General features: G+C 35.3%; 1 protein-coding gene and 1 long non-coding RNA gene across 13 annotated transcripts in view; both read left to right on the forward strand.

Moving 5' to 3' along the window:
* The window catches only part of LOC106056324 (EVI5-like protein), a 78,057-nt gene that overhangs the window by 49,350 nt on the left and 5,442 nt on the right, over positions 1-23,265 (forward strand). For 10 of the 12 annotated variants that reach the window (XM_056040582.1, XM_056040584.1, XM_056040581.1 and 7 more), the window contains 9 exons: positions 15,957-16,017; positions 16,114-16,167; positions 17,786-17,815; positions 19,959-20,129; positions 20,713-20,868; positions 21,049-21,195; positions 21,355-21,516; positions 22,230-22,472; positions 23,172-23,258. In XM_056040582.1, the coding sequence (XP_055896557.1) occupies positions 15,957-16,017; positions 16,114-16,167; positions 17,786-17,815; positions 19,959-20,129; positions 20,713-20,868; positions 21,049-21,195; positions 21,355-21,516; positions 22,230-22,472; positions 23,172-23,258 (1,111 nt within the window). The remainder of the gene's footprint in view (positions 1-15,956; positions 16,018-16,113; positions 16,168-17,785; positions 17,816-19,958; positions 20,130-20,712; positions 20,869-21,048; positions 21,196-21,354; positions 21,517-22,229; positions 22,473-23,171; positions 23,259-23,265) is intronic. The other 2 variants (XM_056040589.1, XM_056040591.1) reach the window with 1 other exon arrangement.
* Positions 4,268-15,466, forward strand: LOC129928099 (uncharacterized). The gene is made up of 2 exons (XR_008779712.1): positions 4,268-4,623; positions 15,249-15,466. It is a non-coding gene; the product is annotated as an uncharacterized LOC129928099 (long non-coding RNA).

The raw sequence follows: 23,265 nt of genomic DNA on the forward strand, positions 1-23,265 counted from the left end.
ATTGTGAAGGGGTGAAGCTCAGTTGCCATAATGTACGTGTAGTGGGGAGGACATAATATACGGGTCGGCTCAACTTGACCAAGCACCGGTCAGCAAAGGGTCAAGTTGACCTCTGCCCCGGTAGCTGAGATTTGAATTCCTTTTCCTGCTGGCATCCTCGATTGAAACTTGCTGCTACGCACCTACTCCAACACCACCTTGTCTGATCCTGCTGTGTTTGTCCTAAGTTCATTGTTTTGACCAAGGCTGCAGGTTTTTTGTGTACATTAAACTTGAAATAAGCCTCCTGACTTGCTTCGTCATTTTGGTTGTCATATTCTGGGCTGAACCCACCACATACGGTACCTGATAGAACGGTTCATGTTAGTGTTGGGATTCTTGTCAAACATATACCGGTGAATGTTTTGTAGAGCCAAGTACTTGTTGAAATTCGCCTAGTTATGTGTGGGCCACACTTTGATAATCATAAAACAAGAGAATCTGTTGAATAGAACGTTTTTTTTTAATTGAAAAGATGACGTTGAGTTCTCTCAGTGTCCTTGGTCATTTCATACACTGCCACCTGGGTCTGTCTGTGTGTGTGTTTACGTATGTGTGTGCATGCCTGACTCTGTCAAGGTGTATAAGGAGAAGATTGAATGTGCCCATATTGTGTTACATTATTTCTAAATACCATCAATACACTCTTTCCAGTGCTTGGTTTGTCTGGTCTCTGGTATCATCTCTAGTGTCAGGAAACTTTATTTTATACGCTTGACAGCTCTACTTCTTTTTTCTTCTTCTCTTAACTTATTTTGTTTTGTTCACGCACTCTTATTCGGTCTTTGAACTCTCTCCTGCCCTCTCCCCTTTATCCCTCCTTTTCTCTGTCTCGCTCTTTCTTTCACACTTTCTCTCACTCTTCCCCCCCCCCCTCTGTCATTAGATTGAAGTCTTAGAATCTATCCAGTCAGGACGTCTTGTAATGTCCTTTCCATAGTTTAGATCAACAAGATGTGTATGTGTGTTTGTGTGTGCGTGTGCTCTCACCAAGATTCTTCTTAAAGAGATTTAATGGCGTGTTAGCAACTCTCTCAAAACGATGACAGCGCTAATTATTTCTAATGTAACCTAGGTCAGTGTGACACAACTCTTAATGTCTGCAGTCTGACAATGTCTGGATGGACGTGCTATTTTTGTGTGTCTGTATCTGGTGGAGGACAGTAATTGAGTTGAGAAAGAACACTGTTCAAGGGATTTGCTTGTCTGAGTCGACTCTGAGTTGATCACTGACGTCAATATGTAACATTTAGGGATTTAAAAAAAATGCCCATTCCTCAGTAAAAAAAAAAAATCCTTATTAAGCGTGTGTATAATTCTAGCGTTGTGTATAAAATTCTAATGATTAGCCTATAGATCTAGACTCTTGACTCTAGACTATTCAAGACTCAAAAGACGGTGTTCCTTGAACTTATCTACTTCCCCCCTCTCCCTTAACTACCTCCCGCCCACAACTTTTCTTTCGGCTTTCTCATTATTTTATAGACTTTAGGCTGTTTTTCAGCTTGGAAATAGAGAGAGAGAGAGAGAGCATCTATGTTAAACCTATTTTTTTTTTCAATCTTAATCATAAGAAAAAGACTCTAGATCCATCTTTTTAATGCGATTAGTTTTTTTTTTTTTTTTGCTACTTAGCACCTAAAAGGTAGCAGAAATGACATGAGGCATATTAAAAATAAGTACACTTAGGGGAAAAGGAAAAAAAATGCTTTAAAATACAGAATGTGGGCGCTACTTCTTATGCTTTTGTATATAGACTGCGGCCTTTTGAGGAAATACTGAAAATAACATATAAAGGTTTGATAGAAAGCTTGGGATTTTCCGCAAACTGTGGTGGTCAGGCTGTACATATGTCAAAACCGATTCTTAGTAAGCGCCTAGAACTTTAAAGGAATATGTTTATGAAACTTCATGCGAAACCGTTTAAGAGATCTCGTGATCAATGTCTCAGTCAGTCAGTGTTAATTTGCGTATATATAGTAGACTAGCCTGACATTACCCGCGGCCTGCGGGTCTAAGTTTGTGTTTACTAATCTAGTGGATTGGATTTAAATGTATGTTAAACTTATCTAATGATCCTTTCAAGTTTTTTCTCTTTCGCTACGAAAATAAAATTAGTTTTGCGAAAATGGGTTTACCCGAAGACGATATTTTCATATCTAAAACGAAAAGAGCGATAGCTTTGTTAAATGATTGGGATTATAAAGTGAACAATTAAACGAAATAATTTTAAGTACGCGATTCATGAATGAATATAGATCTAGGCCTATCTCAACTCGGCTTCGCAGCTTTCGTAAACGAATTTAGTCTCTTAAAAATGCTTTAGAAAACCAAATTTGAATGTTTATTTGATCAAAATATGAAATGAATGGACTATAATCAGTATGTTCATGTGTTAAAGTATAAAACTATCTGTGCGAAGAGAAGTTTTATCATCTTAGAGTTGAAATAGAGTTTTAGATCTAGGGATGGGATTATAAAGATTAATTTTTAGTACGCGATTCATTACGGTATTGTCTGATGAAAGAATGTTCGTCAGGAAATCTGTAGTCACAGATATAAGGAACTAATTTATGTAAAAAATGGTTTTGAAACACAAATTTGAAGGTTAATTTTATTTTACTATGAAATCAATGGACCTTCCTTTGTATTTTCATGTGTCAATGTATAAAACTATCTGCGCAAAGTGTATTTCTTAAAATTAGATCTAGATCTAAATCCTTTCGATCTTTTCTCACGTCAACATTGTAGACATGGCCTAGATCCATAAAATACTATAGCTGTAATAGAGTCGGACAACTTTATTTTTTTTAGGGTCTTAAGTTTGTTTTAGGGCTACAATACATACACTACGGTCTAAGTTGGTACCCAAGGAACATTCCTGCCTAGTTTTATCAAGATTGGTCAAGCGGTTTTGATGTCTATAAGTCACATACATACATACACCTTACATTCTACTTTATAATATAGATTTAACTCTTTAATACAGTGATGCCCAACTTAATTCGACCTGCGGGCCATTTTAATTTCCAACGCTCGTGTCGCGGGCCACATTACCGAAAAGGTATAAAAACGAAATGAAATAAACATGAAACAATTTGATTAGAAACTTATATTAATTAATGAGACATTGGATGTTTATCTTTTTTTTTTATTTACGCGTCAGAAAGTAGCTTCGTTTCTCTACTTAAAATTTAAGAAACATTGCAGTTAGTTTTACTACCGACTCATTTTTTGTCTCTTTTTTGGTAAATATTCGAATATTCCCATTGATCCTCCAATCTCTAGGCGTAGAGTTTAACAATCTTTTATTTGCGGTTCAAACCAAATATGCCGTCATAGTTGTTTAATAATGCCGCTATATAGGCCCTATGTGTTTTTTAAAAATCTTTACAAATTAAATATGTTGGCTTATTATCGTGTTCCACAAAAGTAATGATCCGTTCACTTTTCCTGGTAAATTCTACATTCAGAGTACCATTTCAGAAACGCACAAATGTTATGCTTAAATGTTAGTAATGAGGGCCCTAAAGTAGGAAATGAAGCATTTTTCATTTTTTTTTAAATGAAAAGTGTGAGGATTTTCTCCATTTTGATCTGACGCTTCGGCGGGCCGGATAGAACCACATCGCGGGCCGGATGTGGCCCGCGGGCCGTATTTTGGGCATCACTGCGTTAATAAATAGGGCCTGTAAGCGGAAATACCCGAATACGTAGTCTGTTCAAGATAGAGGTTTTCTAGTCCTGTAGCCAAATTTAAATTTATAATTCTTTTCCCCAAAGATATACATCAACTGTCATATTTCTAGGAAAATCGTTAGAGCCGTTTTTGAGAACCGCGTTATTGGTTTTGATACTTTTTATCCTATTCATGCCCTATCTCCAAACACCATGTCTCCGCCACTGGACGCTGAATGCAACAATAAATGTAGTTTTTGCATCATAAAAGTGTCACCTTTTTCTGCAAGGGAGCAAACCACTTTGTCACAGCACATAAACCTGGTGTCTTATGAGAACCACTACGCTAGTCCCCATCATGTAAACTTGGTCAACCTAGCGTCATCGCGGACTACACTACACTTGGAATGTGGCCTCGTCAACCGCCCCCGCCGTCTCTCGTCTGCTACGGTCGTAAGTAGAGAGAGAGAGAGAGGAGGGGGGGGGAGATTTAGATCTAGATTCTACCTATTTCCTTTGCTTCAGTGCTTCCTAGTATCAAAAGGTTTTATGTGCTATGTTGATAGCCATCTATCTGCAATGTCTATGTATCAGTGTGTGTACTAATGTGTGCACTATAGCACTAGCACGTTGGTAAAGCTGTGCAGTCAAGTTGTTGAAAAACAAGACTTGTGTGTTGAAAAACAAGAATTGTGTGTTGAAAAACAAGACTTATGTCTTGAAAAACAAGACTTATGTGTTGGAAAACCTCACTTGTTTTCATCTGACTGTCGGAGATTTCATTGAGTTATTCCTAAAGTTGCGTGACTTGCTAATCTCGTGCTTAACGCCTGTTTCTGAATAAATCTGTTGATAAATGAGAACATGTGAATTCCAACTTGGATACTTTGTCGATTCTGTGAATTGGTATCGTTGCATATACAGTCCATCATATTGCATTGCAATGTTTCTTTTTGTAGATGTTTCTATGATTTCTTTTAGATTGTCTTTTAGTATTCTAAGCAGATTCAGTTATTAGTTTGCTCTGATACAGTATTTGAAGAGCTAGAAATGTACTTTCATCATGCATGGCTGTCTTTATAATGTGTTCCCTCTGTCGAAGTCCATCTAATTCATCTTCATGCCAGAGATGTTATAATAAATATGCTCGTACAATGGTCAGCTAAAATCTGAGTGAAGTGAATCGAAATCGTTTCAGTTAGACTCTAGAGCCTAACTGTTAGGATTGGGTGCGGGTGCCTTGTGTTAGGACAGGGGTTCTCAACCTGGGGGTCGATTGGCAATTTGTCGGGTCGCTTATGTCCATCGAAAATATGGATTTTTTTTTCCACTCTTACACGTTACAACTTGTCATATGCTAGTTTTTTTTCCATTGGAATTTACTAAATATATTGTTATTCGAGGATAGATGTTGAAGACAACTGAATCAGAATAGATTTCGAACATTTTAATTGTCTTTAAGGTATCAATAAATGTTAATTTAAATACATAAACTTTGTTTAAGAAATCCATAACTAATGTGGACAACATGAACCTTGGATGAACTCCAAATGGTCGCTCTGGTAACTCTTGTTGAACGTAGTACCTCGTAGGACCCAAGAGACACTTCAGTTATCTCCCCGCAGCTCTTGGACACTCTTGTAATACATGCACCTCTGTTTCCTCTGCCTACCCCATTAGTTTAAGCAGGAATAAACAATATGTCATTTGTAACGAAAATAATATTGACAATGCTTCCAACTCTCTATTAGGAAAATGACTTTGAACCTGGCGAACAGATAAAATGATAATTTCTGTGAAAGAATATTTACGCATGAACAACTTTTCCTGCTACTTTCCAAATCTACTTCACATCCCATGTGCACTTGCCAGAAATTCAATGAAAGTCAAAGTTAAAGATTTTTAGGAGACAGAAAGGTTTAACAGCGAAACATTTCTCTTTAATTACACAATTCTGTATCAGACGCATGCAGTCATGTTCACATTTCTGTATCAGACGCATGCAGTCATGTTCACATTTATCTGTGTTGCACCTTCTTCTTCCATTGCAATAATAGATTTATTTCTGGAAACAGCCTGTTTGTTGTGAAGTTTAAATACAGACAATTGTCACGTGTGTGGAATGTGAACATGAAATATAAAAAGGAGCCTGGCGAACAGATAAAATGATAATGTGCACGTTATAAAAAAAAATATTTCATGTATCTGTAATTGGATGACAAGGAGACATAGATATTTCAAGAACATAATGACATAGTGTACCATGATTCAACATTAAGCTTTAGCAATGCAAATCAGATATTTACATTAGGCATACAATTATAATTTTGTAACATCATACTTATAAACAAAAAAAAAATTACTTTTGGGGTCGCGAATACGTGAGGAATTGTAAAAAGGGGTCGCCTAACTAAAAAGGTTGAGAACCGCTGTGTTAGGAGGTATACGGTTTAATATTATTACGGATAAATCGGATTTCAATGAGTTGGGGAGGATGCGGTTTGGGTAACAAGCAGCAGCTTGCAATAGGCCTCAGCCTGCAATAGGCCTCAGCGTGCAATAGGCCTCAGCGTGCAATAGGCCTCAGCGTGTAGTTAGTTTCTTAGAAATTAACAGCCAACTTAACTCACTATTAAGGTCAAGAGTTAGTAAGTATCTGTGTGCACAGGTTAGAATGAAAGGAAGTTCCTCTACTAAGTGTCTCAATCACCGACTTATATTTGCCAGGCACAACATCAGTTATTTATAGTGTGAAGCGAGACAAGGGCCAGCTACTTTTGAAATGTCAGCCACAGTTAACTTTACGAATCGTCGCTGAGTGTCTGTCCCTGCGGCTATTGCACACCTGAGATGGGTGATAACATTTGGTTTAGAGTGATGTACCCTTTACTCCTTGTGCTGGAGTTAGGCGATAACTTGGCACTTCGTTTAGTCCGTGGATACTTGATTGAGACATAGTTGTGTGTGCTTGTGGAGGGGGATGGAAGGGTTGACAGCGGAGGAAGTAGATGTTAAATTTATGATCACTATATTATATACATTGTTGTTTGTATGTGTGGTTGGGGGCTTTTTGTTGCAGCTTACTGTGTAATTAAAACATTAACGAAAAAATCTTTAAAAAAAAAAAGAGGAGATGGGACAAATCCAATAGTTATAAAAGGCCTGAACACTGACCTGCATCGTCACAACCTGTGGGCAATTTAGACCAATAGCTCATTGACACGTCACAGGTTTGCACAGTGCAGTCTTAATTGTTTGTAAAATGTTTTACTTGTTTCGGATGTTCCTTCAGAGTTGAAGATAGTTTACTTCCTAGTCCAAGTCTCCCGCAGGACGACGGGGGGAAGGGAGCGGGTAGGGTTTGAACCCGGGACCCTCGATAAATCCAAACGACAGTCCAGCGCGCAAACCGCACGACCAGGCCCTGACTCTTGTTCTGTAACTTATTTCATGTAAATGTGTACATGTTCGTAGGTGTTAACATAATGAACTGAGTCAGGAATCACCACATAGTAAATGCCTATAAGTTAGTTGCCACACTTCTTGCTTGCTGACATGACACATACCTGTTGTGTTGATTCAGTCTCCCCTCGACCTACAGTGAAATAAGAAGTTATTTACTCAAGCGTGACTGCCATGACACACACAAATGTTTCTGATATTATTATTATTATTTGTATAGGTCAGTGTATGTTTCATCACTTTATATACCATAACGTGTTAATAGGCTACCTATGGAGGCAGATGACGTCAAGCTCATATTTCTGTGTCCGCCGGTTAACGGGCCAGCATAACGACCAGCCGCCTTAACTCTCCCTTGCCCAACGTATGTCATGTACCCATTAGAGTTGGCTGCACTCAGGGGATTCCTAAAAAAAAAAATTCCGTAGAATGTAGATCTAGATCAAATGTCCATTATTCACCAGAATTCGAATTCCGAGTCCCCACGGCTCGGAAGCCAAGCACTTCAGCACTCGGCAACCACTCCCCCAACTAGTGTTAAAACTGTGGTGATGTTCAAACTAGGTTCAGTGTTAATACTGTGATGATGTTCAAACTAGGTTCAGTGTTTATACTGTGGTGATGTTCAAACTAGGTTCAGTGTTAATATTGTGGTAATGTTCAAACTAGGTTCAGTGTTAATATTGTGGTGATGTTCAAACTAGGTTCAGTGTTTATACTGTGGTGATGTTCAAACTAGGTTCGCTTTGCTCTAACAATTTTTCAGGGTTCTGGAGGGAAAGGGGGGGGGCTGCATCACGTGACAAAGGTTGAGTGATGCTGAACAAGGCTTTATTGTATACAGTGTAGGGAATGTGATTGTTACATTATTTTGTCTATCAGAAGTGTTTGATTTGAATTTCACAAAACTATTTCAGTCCTTATCCATTTGATTTCCTTGTATTCATGGTACACCATTGACCCTACTCCTCAATCTGGTCACACGCTTATATTAAAATGTGTTTGTTATTTAATGTCCCTAGAAACTATGTCAGTATTAGATTACATTATGTAATACATACATTGTTTTTGGGGGGGGGGGGGCATACTGTTAGGAATTTCATTGATGGCCTCGGTATTTGCACCCCTACAGTAAACACACACACACACCTGTTAGAATTAGGTTCACTTGATAGATTGTGTGTGTATGTAATGAGATGAAAGTTTGCCTGTACACTCCAGTGTATTTCCTTCCAACTGTTGACCTACTGTGGCCTACTTACTGCTCTAGATCTACTACGTGTCCTGGTGGTTGTTTGAGAGATTCAGTTGACTCGGTCATGTCTGAGTGAGCTAGTCACTTGTACAGTGTCAAGCACAATAGTACATGGTGTGAAGTATCTGCCACACCATAATTAGTCATATTTTCTAATTGATGTTTCATCAACGGTAGCCCAAGATTATCAATGTACACGTCATCGTGAAGCTAACTCGGCATTAGGTCTAAGTCAGGGGTGGGCAACCTTTTTTGCATCGAGGGCCGTATTTTGCACACCCCTGGTCTAGGTAATTAACACAAATTCACGTCGAGTTAACTAATGACTGTACAATGTGGGACCAATACGAGTTACAAAAAACAAAAACAAGCAAAATATAAAAAAATCCTTTAAAAAAAAAAAGCGTAACTAAAGGGGAAGAAATCCATCCTTAAAACTATATCTACCAATAATGTGCACATTATTTCCCATATTCGATATCAAACAAAATAATCAATTACTAATAATTAATTGGCTAATTGAGTATTTTTGTTTATTGATTCATGTTTTGTTAGGTATAATAAATAATTGTATAGAGCAACAAATTTAGCCATATCTGTGAATACAGAAGTATTTGTTTCCCTGGTGGCTATTAAACAAAATAATGAACTATCAGTAATAAATTGTCGAATTGGTTAGTTTTTTTATATTTTTTTTTATTATTGATTCGTGTCTTGTATAAGTCAATGAATAAATGTGTGCGAAGTTTCAGCTTGATCCGAGAATGAGTGTGGGAGAAATAACGTGTACTCACTTTTTACCAGATAGGCATAGTGAGTTGATAGAAGCTTTGAAATGAACGGAGCAGATTACTTTCTGCAGATTACTTTCTGTTACTCAGGGATTCCTTTTACCCCCCCCCCACACACACACTTTCGAAGCCACTTAGCGGTCAAAGGATGACATAGATGTTCAATTATAGACAGAACTAAAACATAGTCTTGTCGAAGATAAGCCCGTGCTTACACAAGAATAGTTGAGAACTTAGCACGTGGCACTATTGTGTGTGCTCAGTGAAATGTGTTGTGACGATGGCGTTTCAATTTAGACCCAGAGCTGCGCCTGTTTTTGTTATTTCCTCTGGTCACACTCCGCCGTTCTCTAGTCAACTCTACAGGTAAATGGTGAAAACGTCTCACTGACCCTCGCTTTTTTTTGGTCAACTGATTAGCACATGTTTCCTGGGAGTAGAGGAAGCTTCTCAAATATCCAACCATTCGGATTAATTTATTAGTGTGTACTAGTTAATTAATGTAGCCGCTCGATATCAGTGGCCATGATTACAATCTCAGATAACTAAAGTCTGTTTAACATTTGACATCTATACTAGTGGTCACGTCACGCACGACAGACGGGAATTTGCAATAACTATAAATAGCAGTGTAGAAAATGCGACATTAATCTGAAATGAGAAGACGTATTGCTATTCTCGTTTAAAATCAATACTTTCAATGTACTTGAAGAAGCTTAAACTGATTAGAGTTGTTCTCTTAGTGTCGACGTTCCTGTGTCACATTAAAGCCTGGCACTTCTAGTTTGCCAATTGCGAGTTTCCACTTCATGAGACACTATTAGGGGAAAAGACGCAAATATTTGTGGGTGCTGTCACGTTAAGGTTTCAGAAACTAAAAGCTCCAATCAAAATCCCATTTCATCTTTGTCTCAATACATGTACAGAGGAACGATTGTAATGGAAAATGCAAATCAAGCTAATAACCCAGAGTTGCCAACTCTCCCGAAGTAGTCCATATCTAGGACATAACCCAGAGTTGCCAACTCTCCTAAACTAGTGCGTATCAAGTAGGCTACATAGCCCTGAGCTGCCAACTTCACAAACTAGTTTTACATTCATGATTCCCCATTTAAGCAACACAATCTACGTCTGATTAGACAGATGAGTTTATCACCAGCCCCTAAGCTTTGAACTTATCGATCTTTGAAAGAAAAAAAAAAAGAAGAGAGATTGAATTTCTGGGGTCTGATGGATCACGAGAATGTTTTCTTTTTTTTACTCCAGAGTTAGTTGAACAGTTCAGCTTCTATTATCTTTCTTAGTGGTATGTTGTTTTTTTTTAAATTAAAAAAACAAAAAACAAAACCAGAAAAACGTACGAATTGGATAAGTTGACATCTTCTAGCTCGTAGACCTCTTCGTTTCGTCAGAAAAGAGCTATGCCATTTAATTTCTATTTTATTGTAGATGAACAGAACTTGCGATGTGGCTAGCTGAATGGTTAAAACGCACACAAGTGTGTAACACAAAACTCCTTTTATAGTATTTTCCCAGGAGAATAACATTGTCATTGTCACTATCTTGTTATAATTTTATTTGTTAAGTGTTCTTTGTTTCTTTCTGTTCTTAAAAACGACATTGTCTTGAGATTACGAACATTATGGATGAGTAGGCCTACAGTATTTCACGGAACATCAAAGTTACAACCTGCATATTTTGCGACAATTAATACATGCCAAGCCGTTGTCCGTCTCTTGTCGCCGTCTGTGTCTGTCTTCGTCTAGGGCTTTGCTTTGGGTCTGACATTGAGAATGGAAGCAGTCTTCTATCACAATGTCACATGTTGAACTCCCGCTATAATTGAAGTCATGGACATTTAATTTGTGTGGTAGATTACTGAATGTTTATTTAGTTCCTTGTTATTCCTTTTTTTTAAAAATAGTAGTCCTAGGTCTAGTAAATGTTTGGCGTCGTGGGATTGTTGTGTTGAGTCACATGTGTGTGTGTAATTGTCAGACGATGTAAATATCTTACACACAGGCACTCACACACGTGACACAGCTCACATTCTTATGTACAGATGTCCACAAGATGTTACTCCGCCCTGTACACGTAGTCCTTGGCTAGTTGATACACTCATAGGGATGTATTACCATCCTTCTTCCTCTCTTTCCGTCTGTCTGCCTGTCTGTCTCTCTCTCTCGCTGAACATCTGTATCTTTCGCTCTCTTTTGCCTCTTTTCTCTTTTTGTCTGCCCGATCTCTGTCTGTCTGTGTGTCTGTCTGTCTGTCTCTCTCTTTCACTCCTTGTTCCCAATTTTTCTAATCCTTTCAGTTATGAAGGTTAAAAATCTATTCTGGCTAGAAATCTCCATGGATACTGCGTTGCTAGGTAACCACATCAACTATCAAACCTGAACCTAGCAGTAAAATGAGAGAAATGAGTTACAGTTCGTTTTGCTGAATACGTACACAAAGAAAAGGGGGGGGGGAATGTGTCTGTATTGTAAACTAAGCTCAGACAGTTATAACATAGATAAACTGTCTCTGTATTGTAAACTAAGCTCAGACAGTTATAACATAGATAAACTGTCTCTGTATTGTAAACTAAGCTCAGACAGTTATAACATAGATAAACTGTGTCTGTATTGTAAACTAAGCTCAGACAGTTATAACAGATAAACTGTCTCTGTATTGTAAACTAAGCTCAGACAGTTATAACATAGATATACAGTGTCTGTATTGTAAACTAAGCTCAGACAGTTATAACATAGATATACAGTGTCTGTATTGTAAACTAAGCTCAGACAGTTATAACATAGATAAACTGTCTCTGTATTGTAAACTAAGCTCAGACAGTTATAACATAGATAAACTGTCTCTGTATTGTAAACTAAGCTCAGACAGTTATAACATAGATATACAGTGTCTAACAGTGTATAACAGATAAACATGTATGTGTTCCTGAAGATGTAGCTCTATGTAGACTACTAAATTCCAACATGAAGTGTTCTGGTCAATCTTTCAGTGCTTTTGTTAGTTTGTTCTGTGTATCCACTTACATCACCTTTAACCCTCAATTTAAAGCCATAGTTTTACATAATAGTCAGAAATGACTCATTTCCGACTGCAGATGGTTTAGTGTACAGAGCTATAAACCAGATTCAAACCCGAGCCTGTAGGTCAAACACAAGCACGACTTGACTCATTGTGTTTGTCATCTGTCTTTATGTTTGTTGTCAAGAGAGCACATTCGAATATGTGTTAGCAGTTTACACATTGTGCCTCCGTGTTTGCTACCAGAGTCATTATAAAACTGTTGCATCAAAGAAAGATTGAATGTTTTTGTAAAATGATGGGAGATAACAGGCTTCTCTTGTAACGTTTTTAACGTCTGCAATAAATAAATACATAAATAAATAATATATATAGTCTTACAAAAATAAATAAAATCTTTATGATTGTGTTATTAGACCTATTAGTCTACGTTGAAAGTCAACCCGATACTTTGCATATTCGCCCGGCTGCAGATCTTGGTTAATTGCATTTTGTCTAAACATATCTAGGCTAGGCCGGGCTCTAAATCTAGCTAACTGCATGTAGTCTATAGGCCAACGTGTGGGTAATACCTCTAGTTTAGTCACGGATTGTGAAGGGTATGTGTCCTAGATTAATTTGTGACGTTGCTGTCAGGCACTCGTTAAGCTTGGGTTCACCTGTTGGTATCGTCTGGAGTTTATTTCCCCGCTCACTGACACCTGTACACACACTTTTTAGGGAAAGCAGAAATGGAACTTGAGATCTTTGATAATGTAATTGTTACCGCTAGATGATTAACTAAACCTTGACGTGTTGGGGAAATTACTCCAAGATTTGTCATCAATTACACACGAAGATCCCAGCAGCAATTCTTATTTGTATTAGGTAATACGATAAGAACAAAAAATATCCTAAGTTGCACTGAATTGTATCAATCTTCCCACCCCCAATAGAAACATTTGTTTGATAAGAATGATAGTGTAACAAAAAATATCCTAAGTTGCATTGAATTGTATCAATCTTCCCACCCCCAATAGAAACATTTGTTTGATAAGAATGATAGTGTAACAAAAAATATCCTAAGTTGCATTGAATTGTATCAATCTTCCCACCCCCAATAGAAACATTTGTTTGATAAGAATGATAGTGTAACAAAAAATATCCTAAGTTGCACTGAATTGTATCAATCCTCCCCCCGGACACTTGTTTGATAAGAATGATAGTGTACGTTTTGTGCCCCAGGCGTGTATAGTTGTTTCTTGTTGCTGATTTGTCTAGCAATCTTCAAACAGTTGTGTCTGGTGGCTGCGTGTTCAAGCACATGACTAGTCCAACCATTGGGCTTGGTTCTCTCTCCTAGTAGACATTTGAAATGGAAAGCTTGAAAACAAAATTGACGTATCAGAGTGGCTGGAATAATTTATTTCAATTGAACTTCTTATTTCAAAGTCAACAAGTACTTTCTGTATAGTCATTCAATCTAATTAGTACAACTAAACGCTAACAGTTTCACGCTGGAAACATTGGCAGACCTTACTACCTGTAGCATTCTATTTATGAAGTCGCGTGAATCAAAGCGATTGAGTCATTCATTGGATCAAATTCCCAACTTTGTTGATAGAAGGAACATGTTTTCATTGTTTTCTAGAGACTTTACTCAGCTGCTCTGACTCAAAAGACCTAATGTTGAATCGTAGGGAATCTTATAACTTGTTTCAGTTAGTGTCTGCCCAGTGACGTGATAAAAATTCATTCGACTTTCTCGTCTGCATCGTTACTTGTTACCAAGCTTCTATCACCTCACTCTGTCTGCTCCAAAGTTTGTACACGTTATTCCACAACCAATCTCAGATCAAGCTGAAATTTTGCACAATTATTTCTTTTACTATTGTCAATTAATTATTTTGTTTTGTATCTCGAACAAGGGATAAACATTTTCCTTGACTGATAAAGTGGTATAATTTGAATTAAGCCCCCTTTATTGTTTGTAGAAAAAAAAATGAAATAACTATCAATAACTGTAAAACCTATTTTCATTAGCAGTGGTTACCGTATTAGCTCTTAGTTCGAATTCAGGTCGCTTTTTTTGTTTTATAAATACATTTAAAAAGCGATTACCCAGATATCCCTTTTTCTTTCTCCCCCCACCTTTTGTCTCAGGCCGTCACTTTTCTACTTATTATAATCTTCAGTTTCAAAAAGTACGAATAATAACAGACACAAGCGCGCACAAATATTGCTGTTACAATGACAGCTTTATGTTCATCATTTAACATATGACTCGAAAAGAGAAAAATTCACTTGTAGGTTGATCTATATTTTCTTGTATGATTTATTAAGGTTTCATAAATGTAGGCCTACACTCTACGCAGTCCTTACTTGCAGCCTTCACATTCTTTCAATACTTGTAGAAATGATGAAACATAAAATGAATTCTTTCTCCCTCGACGGAGATTACTTTTATTTTTGAAGCATCCCGCCCTCTGTCCCCCTTCCTCGCTGTCCCACAGCTTTACGGCAGATGGTATCGATTACTTCCATGTAGGCAGACGTCACACCTATAGTTAGATTGTTACATGGCCTATCATCGTATACCTGCCGTCTGCTGGGGGAGTATTCATTGGTGCAGATAGTTTTTATTTTACCTATTGTGTTCTAATTAATATTAGCCATATAGAATAGATTTAGCTTAGAATTGGTAAATAGTTTTGTTTCTGCTGTGATGTGGTTTCTGTTTCAACTATTAGAGAATCTATTTGGTCTTTTGAAAGAAAAGCTTGGTATGGTGTGTGAATCATCAGAAAGTAATGTAGCTTTTCTGTTCTCACACATTGAAGAAAAGTTTAATTAGATGTAGATCGAGATCAACATATCACAGCTTTTGTGCGTCAAGAAGCTAAAACTCATGTAGCGTGTTTATTTTTGTGTTTTCTATAGTTACGTCATTCCACTGTTCTCTTTTTGTTTGTTTGGGGATTTCAACAATATTTACTTGTGATTAGTTCATAGATTTGTGTGTTAGCCATTGAACTCAAGTATTGATCACTTGTGATTCTCCATGGTTGGTTAGATACATGGTGTTCACCCACACACCTATTGTCCCGCAGCGTGTGATTGAGGATTCACTATGTTGTCCAGTCAGAACATTTTAGTGGTGTGTACATTCTCATGGATTTCGTTAATTTCGGAGATGATTCAGACGAGGACTATGATGTGTAAGCACATTGCTGGACATATACTGATCTAGAATCTTTCTTTTTTTTTATTCTATGTAGAGATCTAGAATCTAATCTTTTTTTTTTCTTTTTTGTCTTTGTCTTTCTATATTCTCTCTCCCTCTTCCATTCTTTCTTTTTATTGTTTTGTCAAGTCTATCATGCAGCCTATTGCATTCATTAGAAGTACTTTAGACTAAACTACCAAAAAAAAAACAACCCATTAAGGAAATGGGTTGGAAGGAGGTAGATACCTTTCAGTTCATGAAATATACTGCAAAGTACTGTCATTAAAATATACAGCATCTTAAAAGGGTCAGTAATATACTGTCTACTTGTATTCAGCCAATAGGATCTTTTGAAGTAGATTTCATCAATGAGACACAGCAGCTAGTTCAAAGAGTTTTATGTGCTAGTAACACAGTTCCTGCCCTTTGGAACATGCCTATGGGTAGCTCCCCTCTAAACACACGTTTTGTTTTGGTCCTATTTCAGGTTAGAAAAAGAATATACTGCATTGAAGACCAAAGAAAATGAAGATCAAATAGAATTAAGGGTAAGAAAAAAAAATGTTTGTGCAAATTGATTTTGTAGCTGGATTGCTAAATATTACATGAAGAAAGGAGATACATGTATTTTAAATATATTTCAGAGGTTAAGAACAGAAAACAGACTATTGCGTCAACGCATTGAAAATTTGGAGAAGGTAAGTTAAATGTTAAAAATATAAATGAACTATAAAAAACCAAAATTGTTCTTTCCTGTAGTAACTTGAGTTGTTATCAATGGTAAAAGTTTTCTTCCTATGATGTCTTTGAAGACATAGATTATCTTCCTTTTTTTAGTATTATGTTGCTGCTTCATATTTTTATTTCATTTTTTTAAAGATGCAGTAAAAAGTGTGTTGCATCTTTTAAAAATCTATAACTATCTAAATAGATCAATTTAACATTTTAACTCTGTAGTCACACAAGGAGTAAAAATTGTATCAAAATGAAATTCACAACTAACACCACTTGTACATCTCTGGTTATGTGGTTGTGCTTTTTTTTTTTTCTTCTGTGTGAACTTTGAATATTTGAAAAACTGGCATTATAGGACTTTTCACTTCATGGTATTTAGTCCTCAAAACCATTGCAAACAAAGCTGTTTCTGTTGTTGTGTTTGTCAAGGTATTAGATGTTTGTTCCATTAATAGTAAATAGGAATGTGAAGAAAGAATTGCTGAGCTTGCACTTGAGGTTACACTTGCAGAGGTGTCTTGGACAATGCTCTTTTACTGACCATCAAATCTAAAAAAATAACTTGAACAAATCTGTCATATGGCCTTGACTTTTGCACTAAGTTTCTGAAAACAAATTTCAATCTGGGTATTAGAATGAGCTTGTTGAATGTTTTCCTTTCTAAAACTGAGGTTTTCTGAAAATTATTTAACACTTAAAACAAGTGGGAAACTCCAGAAAGTTCTACAATCCAGAGGTCACTAGGAGTGCCAGTTTCACCACTCACTTTGCCTGCAGCTCTTTTAGGTCTATACAATTTGTGGTAAGCCTTTTAGGACAAGAAAACAAAGAAGAAACTATGTTGGATATGTTGCTGTAATTTGTAGGAGGTCTATGATAGCATTGAGCAGTCAGCAGGTTGTCATGCCCAACACTGGTTCATTGGTTGTCAGTTTACTTCTTTAGAACAAGTGAAACATTGAGACTAATTAAATAGAATTCATTTCCTTCTGGTTTGAGTAACAATAGTAAAGTAGTCCATGATGTTCATTGATTGGGATGTGAAGCACACTAGTTGCAACACTTAACCTTTGTTTCTGCACCCCAATATTGCTGAAAGTTTATCCACATTAACATTTTGAATATATTCAAATTTTCTTTTATTTGTTTTTCTTAAATTGTACCATAGTTAAATACAATAAAATAGTTTTAAATTTATTCACTTCTATACTTTTAACATAGAATCTTTTCATTTTTTTTTTGGATCAATTTGTCTTTTTTGGATTCTTAAAATTTTTTTTATTAAATTAAATAAAATCTACTTGTAACTTTTTTTTTGTTTTGGCAATTTTTTTTTTTCTCTTTGGAGCTCACTGATTATCAAAATGTACAGATTCACTTTTAACAATTTTTAAAACAAACTGAAAGATTGTTTAACTTCAATGTTTTTTTATTTGTATCCATTCTGTCTATATTTTTGGTGGTTTGCTAGAATAATTTTTGTTGCTAATTTCCAACCATATTATTTGTGTGTCTCATTGTATATTCTCTTTTTTGACTTCTTTCTGTGTTTCTTCCATTGTTCATTATAAAAACTTCAAGGTGGAAGCCAAATTACTTCGTCAGAAAGAAGTGAGTTGTTTTGGCAATTATATCTCATACTTTTGCTAATACCATTTTTTTAAATTGACTGTTTCCTGTAAGTAAATGGGACACAAATCTCTATGTTTTTAGTATAAATATTAAATCGTATTTAAGTAAATGTGAATGTTCTTGACCTATAAGTCATTTATTTTGTTATCCTGTATGTAAACCGGTATTGTTTAATCTTAAGTGTTATGCTAATGTTTCAATGTTCTACCAACAAGTCTTGTCATAACTAACTTAATTATCCCTAATGAAACTAATTCTAATCCAGTGTAAACTTAAGCATAAACATTTTAATACTTTCAAGTTATGTTTATAAACATTAATTCTCATATCAATAACATTTAAACATGGATATATATATATATATATATATATATATATATATATATATATATATATAATATATATATATTATTCTTGAATTATAAATATAGGACTATTTAAGCATACCATAAAATGGTTGACTTTAAAAATATTTTTTTTTTTTCAAAACTCTTTTTCCCCTCTATTCTTGTATATCATTTAGAATTGATGCATGCATTTTTAAATACTTTTTAGTAGACAAAAAAAAAGTATATAAAAACATCTCTGTGTATGTAAGTGAATGTCTTAGTGGCTTGTTGATTGTCTGCCTTGTTTCTCTCCAATTGAATTCCCTTGAATACCTCCACCTTGAGCTCTACTTTTGGCTGGTTTGATCACTTTGAAGTAAATCTGCACAAACATTATGTAATGATAATGCCTTTGCAGTGTATGTGAACTAATGTGATGCATGAGAGTTAATGGACTATTTTTTCATATTGAAATATTTGAGAAAACCAGTGCTAGCATCTAGTAAATTTAGAAATCAGAAAAATTATTTTTCAGTTCAACAAGCTTGATTGTTCATATTCATAAATAGCTTACATTTGATATAATCTTTGTCTGTACTGTGATCCATTAAGTGCTTTGGAATATTTGAAATTATTTGTAACCAGAACAACTTTATTGATTTTTTAAAATTATTTGTTAATAGAAGCATTACATTTTGTACTGACATTTTGTTTTCCTGACTGTTATCATTGTCATTTCAATTGTTTATCTAAATTTCATGATTAACAAAAATATCAATATTTATTAAATTCATAATTTTAAAATCCTTCATTTGATAAAATAAAATAGCAAATTTCTACTTTACCTGGACACTCTTTGTAGTGTCAAAACTAGCATAGATTGAAGAAACGTTCCTGTCATATTGAATCCACATTTGAAGAGATATTTGACATTATAAGCTGTATTGGATTTCAATTTCTTTGACAATAAAGTCATTCCATAAAACAAAACAAAAAAATATTCTCTTCTGACACAGGTCTTTCACTCTATTACTTTTAATTCAGGGTTCCTACTGTTATTCCAGGTGGTCCTGGAATTCTTTCAGAATTTAATAAAGAAAAAAAAATGTGTCATTTTCTGCTGCATCATTGTTGTTGTTTTTTTTTTGCTTACTCCCAAGTCCTTTCCTTGTGTAGAATATTTTCTAGTACATTTTTTTTCCCCATTGGCTTGTTTTGCTTATTGTATCTCTTAGCTCTTGATTATGCAGACATTTGTAGATTGCACATCAAAAGATGAGTGGCACCTTTCATGTTTTAGACTTTCAGCTTGTTACTTCACACAGCACATATGTCTCAATGGTCAACTCACATGCAATTTTTTTTTTTTTTTTTTTGCATCATGCATCTTAGTTACTGAATAATATTTAAATAAATAATTTAACTGTTTGTATTGAGTACCTATAATCTGTCATTACTAATTACTAACTTTGATTCTCATTTCAAAGAAATAATTTCATGCTGTTAGAAATGTGTTCACTGTTTTAAAACTTAAATCTAAGTTGAATCTCTCATGGGCTTTTCCAACCATTTCCAATCATTTGAAATATTTCTTTATTTCTGTCTAGATATGCTGCTATGAAAAAAAGTTAGCATAAAGGAAATAAAACTCACTTAGAAAGTATATAGTCCAGTGCTTTGACATATAGAACTGATTCTAAAATCACATATTATAATAAATTGTTCAATGAAACTTCAATCATAAACTGAAATACTGTTTTAGTCTTTTTCAACTCAATCTTTTTCTTTTTCAGGAGTCTACAACTCTTGCTGATAAGCTTGTCCAGGACCAGGTGACATGGGCTCAGGAAGTAGAACAATCCTATGCACTCAGAAATGAGCTGAGCATCACTCGACTCCAGCTCCAGGAGACGCAGAAGAAACTTCTGGATGCTGAGGACATCATTGGAGATATTCGCAAACGAGTAAGTAGGCTAGACATAAAGTTACATTATCTTTTTTTTCTCTTGGTATTTTGTATTTTTTCACAGTAAGCAACAAGCTTTCTGTATGTCTCCGGAGACAAACCTCTCACCATTCCCCTAATTTACACTACTTATTTAACTGTAAGTCTCTCTTGTAAGTTGCTCCTTAGATTCAATGTATTGGCTGGTAATCTTAAGTATCTCTTTGAGACATAAAGCTTATCTGTTTCTTTGGTCATTGTTTAATAAAATTGTCCCAAATCTTAATCTACTTCAACATGTCAAGTTTTATTTAGAGCATAAAAGTCTCAAAGACATTCTTTATTTCCATATTAAAACCACTAGAATTTGCTTTTATTATCTTGGAGACCAAAGATAGATTTACTCAAAACAAATAACCCCTTCCTTCCAAGTAAGATTTATTTTCTCTAGTCTGTTTCATTAGCTAGTATTCATTTGGTGAATTTGATCATATAACAAAGCTTGGATGAATATGAATGTGTGTCTTTATCAATTGTCAATAAGTGCTATCTAAACTTTTTGATTGCATTGCCAACATAGGTCTTACTAATATTTTTTCAAGACTAGAATTATAGAAGATGCTGTCCATCTTGATGAAGCTGAAGAATGCAACATGGTGAAGTATTTACAAGAGGAGTTGATAGCAGTTAGATTAAGAGAAGCAGAAACTGCTGGAACCATTAAAGAACTCAGGCAGAAAATTGTAGATTTAGAAGATGTAAGGTTTTGTCTAAATTTGCATTGATATATATTTGCTCTAAAATTAGACATAATGATTGACATTTATAAAATTAAAAAAAATATTTTTTTTAACCAATGAATCTTTAGTTTTTAATTCTTACTTATAAGCTTACTAGTTTCAAATTAGTATTGATGTATCAACTCTGTGTATGGCCAGACCAACTTAAGGCTACAAAGAGCACCTAGCAATGATGTCCAGCAGCTTCAAGAAGAATTAATTGCTGTCAAGTTAAGAGAAGCTGAAGCCAATCTTTCCATGAAAGAACTTCGCATGAAAGTGAATGAGATAGAGTCATATTGGGAGGTCAGGCTTGATGCTTATTATTTTTTGTTTTGTTTTGTTTTTTTGTAAAAAACAGGCTAAAAAAATTCTGATTTGTTTAAAAACAGCTCTTTAGAGTCTTATTTTATTAGTGTTGATGTATCTCAACTTTTGTATAAAGCCTCACTTGTTCTGCTATAGTCTCACATGGAGAGGATTCGTCAAGCCTCACCCAAGGACAAGGGTAGCAAGGCTGAGGTGAAACATCTCCAGGAGGAGTTAATGGCACTGAAAATCAAAGAAGCAAAATCTGTAGCAGATCTGAAGGATGCTAAACAAAAGTTGATGGAACTAGAAACACAGGTAACACATTGTCAATGTCTACACAGGTAACTTATTGTCAACGTCTACACAGGCAATTTATTGTCAACGTCTGCACAGGTAACACATTGTCAATGTCCAAATATACAAAGTGGCTGAGACATTTTAATTTAGGCCATTAAAAGATTTTAAATTTTGCTAGTGTAAAATATTGACCCCCTTCATTCAGCATACTTAAAAAAAATTATAACATATTGTATGCCTAAGTAAAATAAATTTTGTAAAGGATTACGGGCACGACATGGCCTAAATTGTGCCGATGTGCCTAAACTCAAAACTCAACTCTAAAATAAATTTTGTTTGTTAATAATTAACATCATAGTTGCCAACTTTTGTAATGATCATTTTAGAATACTAATCTCACACATGTATCAAAACTTTTAAATATTAATTAGCTACATCTACTTCTAATAATTATGAAGAATATTTCTTTAACATGAAATACTAGAGTGTTTTGAACAATTAAATTTGTGTTTCAAGAGGTTCAATTTCTACTGCTACCTTTCTTTACCATCTGTCTCTTATAGCAGCCAGTCTTTTTTTTCCCCTCCACTTTTATTTATTTGTGGGGCCTGTTTCAGTTAAGTTGTCTTTCCATACTTTGTTTTCATTAGTGTTAAATTTTTGACTAGTTCTTCAGACTTTGTCATTGAGTTTCAAAAGTAGCACTACAATTTGTTGACACTTTTGTTTAGAATCAGATTTGCACCAATCAAATCCGAAGAATGGTAGAGGACAACAAAGAATTGAAGAAACAGCTTGAAGAAGCCTTGGAGAGAGAGAGGGACCTTAAGTCCAACATCAAAGATCTCACAAGAAAACTGGACGACACAGAGAGCCAAAGGAAGGAAGAGGCCATGATGTCCAGGATTAAAGAGGCAGAGAATGTCCAACAGCTAGAGGAGCTGAGGCACAAAATAGCAGAAATAGATATTCAGGTCAGTGCTTTTTTTTTTAGTGTGCTTCATTCCTATAGACATTTGGCTCTTCATTATTAAGAGAAGCTATCTATTTATAAATAGCTGGGTGAATTTTAAAAAGTGAAACTTCTGTTAATTAATGTCCATATGATGTATCCGACATGATAAACTATTTAGGTGTTATTTTTAAGTTCTTGACAAGTAGACCCGCTAGCAGCACAATGGTCACATGTCAGGTGAATGCACACACAGTTAACCATACCTGCTTTGCTACTATAGTTATAAAAATACATTACAAAAATTGAAACTAAACTAGTTGTCAGCTGTTACATTGACAACCAAAATACAAGCAACACAGTTTTTGCAATGAAATGAATTAGCGGTATAATAAATTGTTTATTTATTGCTTGTTTGTTGTTTTTTCACTTTAAAACTCACAGAATGATTTGTTATTAAAAAACAACAACATTAGAATCATTAATTAGGAAAAAAGTACTGTACTGGCTAAAGAAGCTGTTACTGCTATAGTTGTAGCGACCAGCTCAACATCATCTCAATCATGAAATCTAGACATGTTTTTTTTTGTCTACTTGAACTGTAGTTCTAATTTCACTTTTTTTTTCTTGATTGAAAGAGAATATTTGCAATTCTAAATATTATCTGAAGATTTAATGTCAATGATGTAATGCTCTAACTTCATTTTGTTTGTTTCCACAGAAAGAGGAATTGTTAGCTGCTGGTCAGCTTCATGACAAGGGAGAGAATCAAGAATTGGAAAATAAACTTGCTGATTTACAAGATGAGGTGCTGT

The sequence above is a fragment of the Biomphalaria glabrata genome, chromosome 9 (assembly GCF_947242115.1).
Source record: "Biomphalaria glabrata chromosome 9, xgBioGlab47.1, whole genome shotgun sequence".
NCBI classification, from domain to species: domain Eukaryota; kingdom Metazoa; phylum Mollusca; class Gastropoda; family Planorbidae; genus Biomphalaria; species Biomphalaria glabrata.